Source organism: Phascolarctos cinereus, unplaced genomic scaffold, assembly GCF_003287225.1.
Source record: "Phascolarctos cinereus isolate Bilbo 61053 unplaced genomic scaffold, phaCin_HiC Scaffold_1;HRSCAF=81, whole genome shotgun sequence".
NCBI lineage: Eukaryota > Metazoa > Chordata > Mammalia > Diprotodontia > Phascolarctidae > Phascolarctos > Phascolarctos cinereus.
In genome coordinates, this window is record NW_027555514.1 from 196883672 (window position 1) to 196899892 (window position 16221).

The following is a 16221-nucleotide window of genomic DNA, read 5'->3' on the forward strand; positions in this document are numbered from 1 at the left end:
AAATAGATCTGGCCTTCCATCACTGGATCAGATAGGAAATGGGTTCAGATATGGAATCGTATACAATAGGCAGCATCTCACCAGTATATCTAAGCCCAAATCCCGCCCTTGGAATCCAGGTGTGGGCTAGGACATGCGCCCATGTGTGGCTAGGATGGGAAAATGGTTGGGTCCATATTTTTATACTCACTTTTATACTATGTCCTTAACCTACAAAGGTTGTTCATACCCTCAAACTATGTCCCTAGCTCCACCTCCACAAATGATATGCTCCATGGTGTTTCTGTGGTCAGAATTTCTTTGCTCCACTCCATCCTCCTTGTGCAAGGGGAAGCCTGATGTATCTCCCCATCAGATCATGTGCCATGCCATAAGGCAAACCATGTGAGACTGCACTCAATTTGGTATTAGAGTGAATTGTTGTAGATGGCTGTTGCTTATTAGGCCTTACATGTAAAAAGCATCACTGATCACACAAAAGTGTTCAAGGGCAGGGATGAAGGATGAGGCCCCTTCAAAAGAGGGCCCCCAAGTGTGATGCTCACTCTCCACCACCCTCCTCTACAGAGCTTCCCACATTGATTTCAATGGTGCTGATTTTTGTTCAATGTTGCCATACAAGCTGAAAATAGTAAAGGACCCCTTTACAAGCTTTGTGATGGCAAGATCCTTTTTCTTCCCTCCCATCCCCTGTCCCTCCTCCTCCATCCTACACTCAGTGTGCTCCTAAGTATAACTTCAAAATCCTAGTCTGGAGTTTATACTTTTCTCCCCACTTTGAGGGGTATTTGCTTAGCCAGTAAATCAAATTCTTTCTTTGCGGCAAGAAGCAGTTAATAGCAGCAGTCCAGAAATGATCCAACATATCATTTGAAAGTCACTTGACAGAATTGAGAATCTTTAGCCTAAAGAAAAGAAAATTTAATGGGGTCATGATAACTGTCTTTTCAGTATTTAGAGGGCTGCCAGGTGGAAGTGGGAGTAGATTTATTCTGCTTAGCTGTAGAGGGAAGAAGGTAGAAGTTACAGCAAGATTTTAACTTAATATAAATAACTTTCTAAGAACTAGAGCTGTCCAACAAAGGAACGAGCTGCCTCAGGGGGCATATAGCTCCCTCACATCGGAGGTATTCAAAAAGAGGTTGGATGGCCATCCTTCAGGGATGCTGCAAAAGGGACCCACATACTAGATGACCTCTAAGGTCCCTTCCAACTCTAAAGGTCTATGATTATACATCCTGCTATCTTGGTCTCCTCTAAGACTGTTCTTCATGAGCAATGGCTAGAAGTTTCCAGGAAATAGCAGCCTGAGCAGGCAGCTTCGTAGCAAGGAATTGGGTTAAGGACAAACACCTTTGACCATGTTCTTAGACCCAGCATTGCTGGACAGCCCAACTACAAGCAGTCCTAAATTGTCCTTCCAATGCTTCCAAAGCAGGTAGGGAGGCTTTTTCCCTTAGCCTACCTGCTTCTCACAGAGACACCTTCCTCACACACACACACACACACACACACACACACACACACATACACGTATACACACACAAAGTATGACTACAGTAATCCTGGTAAAGCCCCTCTTTGGGGTTCCCTTATGTATAAGAACACAAACCAGCAAAGAGGCCAAAGGTTAGCATCTTGAACCCTGTATTTCCCCTAATCTTGAGTGATGCCACATTTCCAGATAGAATAAGGAAAAAACTGCCAAGTCTCAGGAGTTTCCATGTAAGATACAAGCCTAGAGAGACAAGGGCAGAAGTGACCTAGCTCTTTCCCTCAGTACTGAGAGTAGAAATGCTCAGTGTAGGGAGTTTGGCTTGTGAAGCAGAGAGCTCCCTTTTCAATATATGCTATCAAAGCTTAGGTCCAGTCCCAGAGGTCCTCAGCATTTCAGAGGCCAAGGGAGTTGGGAAGGGGGCAGTCATACACTCCAGATGGTGGGGCTAATGGAACTCTCCCAATCTATTCCCTCACATCCTTTTATGTAATCCACCTACTTCCCAAAACTGTTTCAGAGCACAGGTGCCTGAATCCCCTGTGACCCCCTATTGCAAGAGACAAATGGAAAGAATTAGGTTGCAAGAGCTATTTTTGCCAGCTCCCCCTGTGTCTGCTTTTGAATTGCTCTGAAAACACCCTGTCCTGTGCATGCCCTGATTCCACAAAGAAAAGCCAGACTCCAGTTGGTCAGGTGGCTGACTCCCCATTCTCGCATCCACAACTCAACTGCTAGGCCGTAACTTTTTCTCCCCTGGGTAACTCCACAGCCTATAATCCTTTCCTGCCCTTAAATTGTCCCATGCTTCAATTCAATTAAATTTAACAATTTTTGAGCACCCACTAGGAACACAGAACTGATAGGTAGGTGCCACTGGGGGATATATTTAAGAAGCCAACTGTGTAGCTTCTATTGTCCAGGAGATGATATATTACTGGAGGTTGGGGAGGTTGGAAAGCTTACAGACATTGAAAATTAGGAACACAATATTCAACAAATTTAACAATCATGTATTAAGTACAGTACAAGACACATGTAGGTGCTAGGGGTAGAAAAATAAATTATATCAAGAACTTCCATTGTATGAGGAGATACCACATTTATACAGATACGCAAATGCAGAGTAATTTGAGGAGAGAAACAGCGCTGTCAGCCTGGGATGGGGGGAGAAAGGATGGAGTGAGGGAAGGAATATCGAACTTTGTCTTGAAGCTAAGTCTTCTCCAACAGGATAAGACAAGGAAGGAGTACACTCCATGCATGGAGACACTGTAAGGACACACAAAGACAGGAGATGGGGTATGGCTAGTAGGGTGATTTACCAGAAATGGGAAATCATTCTAGAAAGACAGGTAGATAGATTCTAGAGGTTTAAAATGCCAGCTGAGGAGTGTATATGTTAACCTCGACAATAGGGAGCAATAGAAGTGACATGATCAGACCATCTTAGGGAGATGAATTTGAAAACTGAAAATAAATAAATTAATTAAAAATGTTAATTAAAAATAAATTTTAAAAAAGATTAATTTGGCAGTTCTATAGACAGTGGATTCGAGAAGGTAGAGACTGGAACCATGGAGATCAATTAGGAAATTATTGGAATAGTGCAAGTGAAGGGGGAGTGGAGAAAGCTTAAACCAGGTTAGAGGTCATGTGTATGGAGAAAAGAAGATCAGTGTGAAAGCTGTTATGGGGGTAAAAGTGATGAGAGAAAATAATTGGATGTCAGGGTGAGGGTCAGGAGAAGGTCAAAGAAGGTTCTAAGGTTGTGAACTTGGGTGACTGGAATGATGATGGTGTCCTTAGCAAAACAGGGAAGTTTAAAGAGAGGAAGCAGCTTTAGAGGAAAAGAGGAGTAATTAGTTCAGTTTTACACATGCTGAGTTTGAAATGCCAATAGGACGTCCAGATGGAAAGCCACAGTCAGTTGGCAGGACTGAAATTCATGAGAGATACTGGGGTTAGACATATAGATTTGGCAGTCATTTGTTTAGAGATAATAAATTGAATTCACAGGAGTTGGTGAGATCAAGAAAGAAAGTAGAGAAAGGAACAAAAGAAAAGTGCTCAAGGACAAAACCTTAGGGATTACTTGAACTTTGTAGGTGGGAAATAGATGAAGATCCAGCAAAAGGGACAAGGAAAGAAATAATCACACAAATAGAGAAAAATCAGGGGAAAGTAATATCACGCAGAAATCTACGAAGAGAATATCCCTGAGAATGGAGAAATCATCAAGTGTCAAACAGGATGAACACTGGAAAAAGGCTTTCAGGTTTAGTAGTTATGGGACCTTAGGTAGAGAGCAATTTCAGTAAGCGGTGGGGCCAGAAACAATTGCAAAGTCTGGATAAGGAAAGGAAGGAAATGAACATAGAAAATTCTTTTTTGATAATTCGGAAATGAAAGAAAGGAGAAATATAGGATAATAATTCAAGAGGATGCAGTCAAGTGAATGTGCTTGAGGGTTTGGGAGGGGAGGAGTTGGTTTTTATATGGATGGGGAGACCTAGTCATGTTTATAAGCAGCAGAAATCCAATTGATACAGTCAGACTGAAAATGAGCAGGAGGGAAGGGAGGGAGGGATCAGGGAGGCACACTTCTAGAGAAGATGAGAGGCAACAAGACGAAGGACATGGTTGGTGTTGGCAAGACTGAGAGAATGTGGGGTCCTGAAAAAGGTTTCTAACAGGGGCACCTAGGTGGTGCAGCGGATAGAGCACCAGCCCTGAAGTCAGGAGGATCTGAGTCCAAATGCCCGAGTCAGACTAAACACTTGACACTTAATAGCTGTGTGACCCTGGGCAAGTCACTTAACCCCAATTGCCTTAAAAAAAAAGTTTCTAATCTATAGAGTAGAGGAGAAGAGAGTGCTAATAATCCTGGTTTTCTTAATAAAATAGAAAATTATGTCCTCACTGATTGCAGGGTGGGTGGGGCACTGAGGATTAAGAAGATTGAGAAGTTTCAAAAAACCTGTAAGGAGTGTACTAATCAGGAAAAGATAAAAGAATCACTATACACCAAAGGCTGTTAACATAAATTTGTGTGATTTCCTCTGGTGACATTTAGCAGCACTTGATTAGGAATAAAGAAGGCAGATGATAGGGTTAATCCAAAAAGGCAAGAGATTCAAAGTTATGAGATATTATAGTTGACCTGGTCAACTACAGGGTCAAGACTATAAAGACATAATCAACTAGGAAAAGGGAAGGGACTGAGAGACTAGAAGTTGCAGCGAGGACTGACAGATAGTTGTAAGAGGAATGAGATAGAGTGTGAGAGGAAAGAACAGAATATTATTATTAGAGGAATTTCAGGGTTCAAGATCATGGAAATGGAATATGGAGATGGTGATGAGAGCTAAGATACAACCAATGTTTGATGAACTCAGAGTCCAGGTTCTTTTAGGGAGCACTAAAGCATATATTCAAGTCTGATATGAGGACAAAGGTTGAAGTGGTAGAAGTCTGGGAGGTATTTTCTTGAGAAAGTAAAGAGAGGGACCTAGAGGCCAATAGATGACTGAAGCAAAGAATATGGAAAAAAGTTCTGATTTATCTAGATGGAGTGAACCTCAAAAGAAGATAGAGAGCTAAGTGGCATGTCTAGAAAGTAGAGAATGGGGCAATACATACACAGTATGCCTACTTGTCCTGGCTTATTGTTTCCAGGGCACAAATGAAGCAGCAGCATCTTCTAGGGGATCCAGTTTTCTGTGAGTACAAGAAGATGATAAAAAGTTTGAAAAGAAGAGATCTAGGATTAAAAGGAAGTTAAAGATAGTATTGGAGTTTCAAAAAGGAAGTACCAGTTGAGCAAAGCTCACAGCCTCCAGAGTCTAAACACCTCGAAAGTTGAAGCAGCAAAGATATTGAATAGGTTGAATTGAATTGAATAGATCTATCTGTGTTGAATTGGAGAAAATATGAGATATAATCCCTGCCCTCAATAAGCTTATCATCTATTTGAGAGGAAAGGATTTAGATATATGAACTAAAGAACAAGACATTATAGTTAAATACAAAATATGTAATTCAAATATAAGTATCATTGGAGGCCAAGAAAAGATCAGTGAAAGATCAGTCAATTGTTTTATGAAGAATCATCAATTTGAGCTGGACCTTGAAAGATTAGGAGGATTTAAAGAGATAGAAAAAAGGAAAAAAGGTTATGATATTGAGGGAGGGAGGCCCTGTAAAGCTGGAAAGGATGAGAGTAATGGCAGAAATGAGCATGTGTGCAAGGAACAGTCAGGGTAGAGAGGAGACACTGAGAAGTAGTAGATGAGGTTGCATTGTGAAGGTGGGGGCCCAGATAATGGAGAGCTTTGAAAGCTGGGGTGAGACATCATCTCAAAGGCATTATGGGGAGCTAGTATAGATTCTGGAGCAGGGGCATTCTCTGGGAGTTGTGAAAACTAATGGCCAAAACACCTTTCCTGGCATTTCCTTTCCTTTTTTAATTCCTGCCCAACCTTGGGGTTCTCTTTGTCACCGTTTTGCTTTTTAGAAAGACCTCTTCCTGGAGCAGTCCAGGAGCATGCCCAATGTGATCTGGGGGGAGGGAAGGAGGATCTTTGAGATTCATCCAGTGTCAGAGTACACTTATGTCTCTCTCTGCATCCCCTGCAGATGACCGCCTATGGGGCTTTCCTCCACAAGGGCTCTTTCTGCAGGAACTACTTCAACATCTTGGACCTCCTCGTGGTCAGCGTGTCCCTGATCTCCTTCGGTATCCAGTGAGTAGGGGGTCCCTCTTAGCCCAAGAGAGAAAGTGGCTAATAGGAGGAAGGAGCAGGAAGTCCACTCCAAGGTCCAAGGGTTTTTTTTTTTGCTTTAATCATGACCTTTAGACCTTGCCAATCCCTACAATGCAGAAAGGCATGACTTATCAAGGAGCTGTCTGAAGGTCTGGAAATAAGCTAGCCCTTCCTGGACAAAACTGCCTAGTAGGCAAAGTTGGAAGACAAACTTTGTTTTAAGTGCCTTCAGCTTTTTATATTTTAAATATTCCTCTTTCTTCTTCAAGTTTGCCTCATCAAAGTGGCCTGCACCCCCATGCAGCCCTTTCCAATGGTTAAGGCCTTCCACAGCCATATCCCCCTCAGTCTTCTATCCCAGGGCCTTGTAACCTATCTTTTCATCTTTTCTCTATTTAAATATGCCTGCCATTTAATTCTTTCCTGTAGAGAACTGCTTCCAACTAGATATCCAATTGGGATGGGTCTGATAAGTTAGTTTCCTCTGAGATGTTAAGAGCTGGTAGCTTTACCTTTCCCAGAGATTCTGTTTCCATTTTAATAAGGAGCAGAATGCATTAACCCAAAGGAATAAGTGCTTAGACTATCTACTTCCATAATTAAAGCCAGGCTGGAAGAGGGAAGGAGGGAAAAGCTAGGTACTTCAATAACAAGTCCTTTTCGAGGAGAGGGTAAGGATTTTAATGTTATTGGGAATGTTAAGTTTAGTGAAAAGCGCCCTGAGGTGGGAATCTAGACATATGGGTTAGGGTTAGACCAAGGTTAATCCTGCCACTCACTCTGCAGGCTTGACTTAATTACTTCCTTCCATTTATTGGACTTTTCTCATTTGCAAAATGGGAATAATATTGATAGTTCTCCACAGGGATAGCAAGGAAAAAAGAGAAATGAATCAAGGGAAACTTTTTATATTCTTTGTAACAAAGGTACATTAAAAATATATTATTCACCTATAAATCCAGATATTTCTATCCTTTGGCTACAAAGAAAATAAAATCAACAACAGTAACCCCTAGTGTGCTGCACGTTGTCATTGCCACCAGGATCTAAGACTGGTGTCCAGCAATTTAAGCCAGAATGTTTAGATAGGGAGAGGAGATAGTGGTGGGATGTATTGAGAGGTGGAATGGTAGAAAGAAATACCTCAAAAATAAAGAGAAATGGCATACACAGCCCACTATCCATGAGGTTTTCATTATTTTCTAACAAACCCACACCTCCAGATATTCTGTGAGAACAGCCTCTCTACTGCTAAGATAGCTGCTTCTACTCCACCCTCTAAGACTGAGTAGGGTTTTTAAAAATAGATAATTAAAGGAAGAAGAAAACAATAAGCAAAGAAAAGTAGAAGATGACCCAGTTATAAGGACATAGCATTGTTAGTTCCATTAACCCTGGTCTAGCCCTAACCCTTTACCTAGTATACCATCCCCTTAATTCTTTTCCATCCTCCCATTCCAACTGATTGAGGTTTGGGGAAGGGGAAAGAAGAGAGATCAAGAGGTCACAATAAATTCCTCTGGCCCCCATGGCACCTGGGACAAAGAGTGTTTTCAGTTCCTGATTGATTCTTTAGACATCAAAAAGGCTTTGAGAGGACCCAGCAGGGAAAGGAGCAAAGCACAGTGGAAAGAAGATTCATTTCTTTAGAGATGTGTCTCAAATTCAACAGTTCTAAGGAGATGAACAATTCTGAACAGCTTTGGAGACAGCCAACATTTGCCTGGTGGTATTCTGGGGAAAGCATCCACTGTTCCATAAATGAAAAAGAAGGAGCAACTATGACCTGAGACTCTCAAAAGCTGTACATGGCGACTCAGGGTTCTGCTCATCCTGCCCAACCTTTATGCCAGGGCTGATGTTATGCATGACCTGAATGAATTCTGATCCTGTGCTGAAACAGGCTTGGCCATATGTGTAAATCCTAGAATCATAGACCCTTAGAATCTCAGAGATTAAAGGAACCTTAGACGTCATTTGGTTCATCATTCATCAGGCAGAGCAGGCTGCTGCCAGCATGGTAGATTTGATTTTGAGGGATCTGTGCCCAAAACTCTCACCAACAAGTCAATATGCTTAAGTGCCTGAAACTCTACCATTAATAATTCGTTCTTTTAGGTGAAACATTACTATCAGTAGCCATCCTCTTTTTTCAGTCACTATACATTAGAGTGAATTTCTTCAGAGTACTTTGTTTTCCAAGAGGAGGTCCCCTAGGCTGACATAAGGAGCATTTGGGCTCCTGGGATATATAGGAGTGCTGGACTATGGGGGAGTGGGAGTGGAAGCAAAAAAAAAAAAGATACTAGGGAGGGGAAAGAAAAAAAAAATCCCTGAAGATGAACTTTTTTTACTTCACAATTTTGCCTGGGGCAGGCCCTGTCCTGGAATCCCCTTCGTTCATACCCCCAGTGGGATACTGACAACCCCACCCCATTTTTCTTTCAGGTCCAGTGCCATCAATGTTGTCAAGATCTTGAGAGTTCTTAGAGTACTCAGACCCCTGAGAGCTATCAACAGGGCCAAGGGATTAAAGGTGAGAAATACTGGCCCAAGGCTTAGCTGTCTTGCTGACTTAAAACTCTTCTTTGTTGGGGCGGGGAAGGACCTTAAGTATTGTCCTGTCAGATGGGCAATAGGAGCTAGGTATGATAGGTTATTGGTTGTATTGAACAGTTGCCCTCAGACCCACTCCCAAATAAGCTCTCCCTATCTCTTCTATGCCCTCTCCAGCTCTAAATGGCATATCCTGTCCCTATGATTAAGTGACTTAGAATACTTAATTATTGGAAGGAATTACCATGTGGTAAGACTGCCCTGGATTTAAAGGCAGAGGATGTGGGCTCAATGAGCAAGTCACCGCGAGCAATACACTTTACCTCTCTGAGGCTTAGCTTCCTCATCTATAAAATGAAGTTGATGATACTTCCAAGACTTGTCATATGCAGTTGTTATGAGGAAAGCGCTTTGTAAATTTCACAACACTATAGAAATAAAAATGGATATTATTGCAAACAGAAGGGTTGTTGTAAATGATTAAATCCCAAACAAAACTTAGCAAGTGGTCCTTTTCTTAGGCCTTTAACATAGTGGCTAATAACTTGGGTGATCTGGGGGCCATTAGATGAGAATTCTGTATTTGGGGAGGTCCAGGATCTCCCTAACCATATAGTCACGACACCAAAATTTCTATCCTGTGGGGTTCCAACACTGACTCATGGCATAATTCTGGGAGAGTTACTCCATCTCTCCGAGGTGAATGTTCCCTACTCATGGAGAATGGGAGTTACTGCTGCCTTTCCTCCTGGAGGCTCCTGAGGTTGAGGGGCTCAGTAAACGCTTGGAACAGGGTGCTGATTCCAGACTGATTTCCCATTACTCCCCCTCACACTGTACATCCCAGCCAAACGAGCTACTTGCTGTTCCCCACGTAAGACATTTTCCCTCTGTGTCTTTGCACAGGCTGTCCCCAGTGCTCTTGTTCTCATCCCTACCTCTTGGCATCCTTAGCTCCTTTCAAAGCTTAGCTCATGTGACACCTCCTACATAAGACCTTTCCTGACCCTCCCTACCTCCCACTCCTTAGTGCTCTCCCCCTCAAAAAAGTGACTTTGCATTTACTTTATATGTATCTCCGCTAAAATCCTGTCTTCTGCAAGAAGCCCTGCCCAATCTCCTTGAATTCTAGTGCCTTTCCCCTGTTGATTATCTCCATTGTATCTTGATCTTCTATAGTCATTTGCCTGTTGTCTCCTCCATTGGACTATAAGCCCTTGAGATCAGGGACTGTTCTTTATCTTTCTTTATTATCTCTAGTGCTTAGCATAATGTCTGGCACATAGTAGGAGCTTAATAAATTTTTTTGCCTGACGGTTGTGTTTATCAATAACATATCCCCCCAAATAGAATGTAAACTCCTGGAAAGGAAGCTTTACTTCATTTTTGTCTCTATACCTAGCATAACACCTTGTACATAGAATTTGCTTAGTGATTATTAAATTAAATTGAGGTAGTCATTTGATCACAGTTTTGAAGGGAAGATTCGTGCTTCCAAGACCTCTCTGTAGCCCTGGGCCTTTCCCTCATTTCAATTCAACTCATGAATATTTATTAAAATCCTACTATGTGCCAAGCACTATGCTAGGGACTAGGGGAGATAAAAATGTGAAATATAAAATGTGGTGGTTTCCCTCAAGGAATTTACAATTTAACAGGGGAAGAAAAGCCATGTACACACAAAAAAATAATTTGCTCTTTTCTTCTTCCTGCAGCATGTGGTCCAGTGTGTGTTTGTTGCTATCCGAACGATAGGGAATATTGTGATTGTCACCACACTTCTGCAATTCATGTTTGCCTGCATTGGGGTACAGCTGTTCAAGGTAAAACTTTGTGTTTGAGTCAAACTTGTATAGATGTGGCCCCAAAAAACAACAGATCAGACCTGGAATGGAAATGGGTGTCTCTGGTCCTCTTTCCCCAACATTCTAGACCAGTGAAATAACCTGATGGAAAGAATGGTTCACCTAGAGTCTAGGTGGTATAGGGGTGGGGAACCTGTGTACTCGAGGTCACATGTGGGCTTCTAGGTCCTGGGGTGCAGCCTTTTGACTGAATCTAAGTTTTACAGAACAAATCCTTTTATTAAGGGGATTTGTTCTGTGACATTTGGATTCAGTCAAGGGCTATACTTCAGGACCTAGAGGGCCATATATAGCCTTGAGGCTACAGGTCCCCTCTCCCCTGCCTCCTACCCAAGAGTCAGGTTAGAGCCATTCCTTACAGCTCTCTCTCTGTCTGTGTCCCTGCCCCCTACCTCCTACCAGACATTCCCCCTAAGTCATGAGAGTGCAAAAATCTTTCTCATGTTGGGAAAAAGGAAGTATATCTCTTTAAAAATATTTCACTCTTCTCAAGACAGTACAGTGTATCTCTATTGCCTTTTTCAGACTGAAGTACCTCTCTCTGCCTAACTTCTAAAACCTCTATGATCTATCCCCAACTGCTCTCTAGGACACACCTTTTACTCTAGTCAGGTCATTTTCTTCAGGCCTCTGAACATGCCATGCTAATTCTGACCTCCTTCCCTTTACTCATTCTGTTCTCTTCATCTGAGATTTCCTTGCCTCCTCCTCCCCACCACCTACCCCCTCTCCCTACCTTCTAAGGGGAAGAGAGAGGAGATAGGAAAATCTGAAATTGTCTACACAGGGGTTCATTAACCTACTTAGATTTTTTAAAAATATATTTATTTTATTTTTTAAGACCCTTTCTCACCAGCCTGGAAGTACACCAGTCATTTACGGGCCTAACGCTTTCTAACCTAGACTGGTTCACCCTTCCTTAGGCAATATGGTGGCCGCTTGCTCCCAGAGACTCTCCCTATTGATGTCAGATTTATTGTAGACACTTAATCAAACTTTAGCCCACTGTAGCTCAGAACTCCTGAGTATAAGTAATCCACTATCCTCAGCCTCACCAGGAGCAGGGACTACAGGTATATACCACCATGCCTGGCTAACCTACTTAGATTTTAAAAGCAGTCACATATAAAAGGCTGAAGAGTAGATTACTGAAAATGAATTTTAAAATAAGGTATAGTCATGTAAGAAGAGTATCACCACGAGCTCAAAAGCTTAGAATGGGGTAACGTGGATAAGGAAGGAAAGCTGAACAAAACAGAAAGGGGATTGAGCTTTATTGTAGGAGAAAGGGGAGATCAGTGAAAAGATAGGACTGTTTGGCATGATTAGACCAAAGATAAGAGATAACAGAAAGAAGGCAGAGTCATATAACAGAGTGTTGGACCTGGCATCAGGAAGGCTGGGGTTCAAATCCAGTCCCTTCATACTTACTAGCTGTGAAACCATGGGGAAAGCACTTAGTTTCCTCATTTGTAAAATGGATGATAAGTACTAATTAATACTTATTATTAGTAGTAATTACTTCACAGGGTTATTATAAGGCTCAAATGAGATGATGTATGCAAAACACTTTGGAAAGTTTAAAATGCTATGTAAATGTCAGCTGTTGTAAACTCAATTCTTATCTTGATTCTGTTATTTTTTTTCCTGCCAAGAAGAATAATCTTTTGATTGTAAAGGAATAGAGTAAAAATGGCTAATAGGGAGCTGAAACCCAGGATTTCAAAAGAGCATTTAACTGTTAATGATAATTTTGAGTCTCTAGGCCAGGTTCCTGAAAGAACTAGCAGATGAGATTACTGTGATCTTTGGAAGATCAGGAAAGGAGCCACAGTACTGTAGAGGGCAAATGTTCTCTCAATTTTCAAAAAAAGGAAAGTAAATCTGCAACCTATATAGGCCAGTGAGTTTGATTTCAGTTTTGGGCAAAATTTGAAAATATGTTATTAAGGAGATGGTAGTGACATTAAGGCAAGAAAACAGTGGTGACAAAGAGCCAGCATGGCTTCATCAAGACAGGTCACATCAGACTCACTTGATTTTCCCCTTTTTTTTTTAATTATCTAGATTTTAACAAAATCTAGATTTTGTTAAATTTTGAGAAATTCTCTACTCAATTTTTTATAGAGAAGGAGAGATGTGGGCTACACAAAAGTACAGTTATTTGAATTCAGAGCTGTTAAATGGATGGACCTAAGAAAAGTGAGTCATTAGTATCTGGATCTTACCTTGGAAGGAGGTCTCTAATGAAGTGCCCTGAAGATCTGTGTGACCCTTTGCTGTTTAACATTTTTTCAATTACTTGGATAGATGCATGGATGACATACTTATCAAGTTTACAGAAAATTTGGAGGCAGAGGAATCCATGCTTTTTTCCATGTCTAAAGAGTGATTCAGGAGACAAAAAGATTTTGACCACCGAGATTGTTCTATAAAATCTAATAAGATGAAGTACAATAGGGATAAATGTTAAAGTCTTATGCTTGAGTTCAAAAAATCAACTTCATGAGTGTAAGTGGGGAAGGCATGATCAGATACCACTGCATCTGAAAACAATTTGAGGACTTCAATAAATTTTAAGGTCAACATGAGTCAGTAGTTTGATATGGCACTCAAAAGTGCTAATACAATCTTAAACTACATGAGGAGAGGTATAACATAAACATGAAAAACGACAGCCCAGCTCTACTCCACCCTAGTCAAACCACATCTGTAGGGTTATTTTCTATTACTGTCAATATCACCACCATCATCTGAGTCACCCAGGTTCAAAACTTGGGCCACATCCACAGTTCTTTATTCTCATTTACCCCATATATCCAATCTGCTGTCAAGTCTTATCATTTCTACCTTGACAACATTCTCTTGTTTATGTCCCCTTCTCTCCATTTACATAGCCATCCCTTAGTTCAGACCCTCAGGTTTCTTACCTGCACTATTACAATAGCCTTCAAATTGATATCTCTGCCTAGTCTTTCCCTACTCCAGTTCATCCTCCATACAACTACCAAGGGGATTTTCCTGAAGTATAGTTCTGACCATGTTGTTTCTCTGCTCAAAACTGCTGTGGCTCCCTGTTTCCTCAAGAATCAAAAATAAACTCCTTTCTTTTGACATTCAAAGCTCCTCATAACCTGACTCTGTCCCATATTCCTGGTGTGCTCACACATAATGTCCCTCCCCACCCTCTCCAATCCAGCCAACCTGACTTACCTGCTGTATTCTTCACACAGAACAGTCCCTTCCTTGTCTCTGGATCTTTGCATTAATATCCCCCATGCTTAGAATTCTATCCCTGCTTACTTCCCCATTTCAGAGTCCCTGACTTCATTTAAGACTCAGCTTAGGGCAGCTAGGTGGTACAGTCGATAGAGCAGTGGCCCTGAAGACAGGAGAACCTAAGTTCAAATGTGGCCTCAGACACTTACTAGCTATGTGACCCAGGCAAGTCACTTCACCATGATTGCCTAAAAAAAAAAAAAGACATCTTAAATGCCACCTTTTGCAGGAAACTATTCCCAGTCCCCCAGTTTCCAGTGCCTTCCTCTCTAAGGGAACCTTCCGTCCATTCTGCATATATCTTGTATCCCCCAAGTATGTGATAATATAAATACCATGAAAATGATAGTATAAGTACCTTGAGGGCAAGGACTGATTTTCCTTTTTCTTTGCATCTCCAGCATTTAGCACAGCAACTGGCACTTAAGAAAATGTTTAATAAATACTTGTTGATTGATTGAAGAAACAGGAAATGTTTAGTCTGAAGAAAAGCAGCCTCAGGAGGAGAGAGGTTGAGACATGAGAGCCGTCTTCAAGTATTTGAAGGACTGTCATGGGGAAGAGAGATTTCAATTATTCTATTTGTCCCCAGAAGGCAGAACTAGGAATGGCGGGTTGGAAGTTGAAGAGAGACACATTTAATCTTGATAAAAGGAAGAAACTTCCTAATAATAAGAGCTTTCCAAAGGCTGTACTTTGCACTCACCAGAGATCTTGGAATAAAGGCTGCTTGATCTCTTCTTGGGAATGTTGTAGAGAGGATTCTTGTTCACTTACGGGCTCTTACCTTTTTTGCATCATGGAACCCCTAGAAGCAGTCTAAGTAACACAGTGAAAAGGCCACTGGACCCTGCATTCAAATCTGGCCTTGCTGGGTGACCCTGAGTAAGTCACTTCACTTAACCTCTGTCTACCTCAGCTTCTTCATCTGTAAAATAGGGATAACAATAACACCTACCATTCAGGGTTGTTGTGAGGATTAAATGAGATAACATTCATAAAACACTTGGCAAAACTTAAGACGTTATATAAGTTCTAGCTAGCTATTTATGGTCATCTATGGACACCTCAGAATAATGTTTTTAAATGCATAAAATAAAATAGATTTGCAAGGAAACTAATTATATTGAAATATACTCATCAAAATATTTTAGGCACAAGTTCAAAGCCCTGTGTTAAGAGCTCTTGGATTAGGTGGTGTCTAAAATCCATTTCAACTCTAAGATTCTGTTCCTCTATAATCCTTTCATCTTAATCCTCCATCCAAAAACCACTTCTATCCAAATCTTACTTATGTTTTGAGGCCCAGTACTAGTGACTTCTCCATGGCTTCCTTACTGGGCCAGCCTATGCTGATCATCTTTCTCTTTCTGAATTCCTCATGTATTTATAGCTCTGATTTATTTTGTATCTCCATGATACTGAAAACTATCCATCAACATATCTCAATAAATACCTGTGGATTGATTAAAATCTCCCTTGATCCTCTAGGGCAAACTCTACACCTGTACAGACAGTTCCAAACAGACCGAGGCTGAATGCAAGTGAGTACAATCCAGTATGGAGTCAACCCAAAGGTCAGTGTGCCCTAGAAGATGTGCCTGATGGCCCAAGATGGGAGTCTGGGGGAAGAACATCCTGTTCTTTCTCCAGGAGCAATGTGGCTTGCAATAGACCTCTTCCTTTTCCCCATTTGGGAATCTATCCCTAGTAACATCACATGGAACCCATTGACTACTGTATGTCCCACCCACAGAAGTTTTGCTGTTTGATCTGGCATTTTAGAAATTTGTGTAGCCTGCTCAACAGAGGTATAGATGCCTAGCATGCTTTTGTTACAAACCCACTCACATGCACTTTCAAGTTCAACCACTTGCCAAGTTTGGGGTCTGAATGCTTCACCCCCAAATCATTTTTCTTATGTGGAAACAACTGGGTTCTCAGACCTGTGATACTCAGATATCACAATAATCAGAACTGTGTCATTGGTGTCCCCAGATGCTGATATCACTGCATGTGGAGACTCAAAGCCACATATAGTCTCAGGTGAGGCAGATGGCACCACCTTCCAACTAGCCCTAATATCTACTTGTTCTGTGCTTCCAAAATTAAGGCACACCATAGGGACAAACCCAAGCCCCCAGGGATTTGTGCCAGAAGAATCACCTTTGACACTAACATTCACTCTTAGTTCCCATACAATCCTCTCTCTTTTTATTTACTCTTCTTCCTGTTACAGCCTCACCTGCTAGTGATTTCA

General features: G+C 41.4%; 1 protein-coding gene across 1 annotated transcript in view; it reads left to right on the plus strand.

The window, feature by feature from the left end:
• Window positions 1-16221, plus strand: part of CACNA1C (calcium voltage-gated channel subunit alpha1 C) — a 1008001-nt gene that overhangs the window by 876809 nt on the left and 114971 nt on the right. The window contains 4 exon segments of the mRNA XM_078156118.1: window positions 6134-6240; window positions 8710-8797; window positions 10533-10640; window positions 15453-15505. Of these exon segments, the coding sequence (XP_078012244.1) occupies window positions 6134-6240; window positions 8710-8797; window positions 10533-10640; window positions 15453-15505 (356 nt within the window).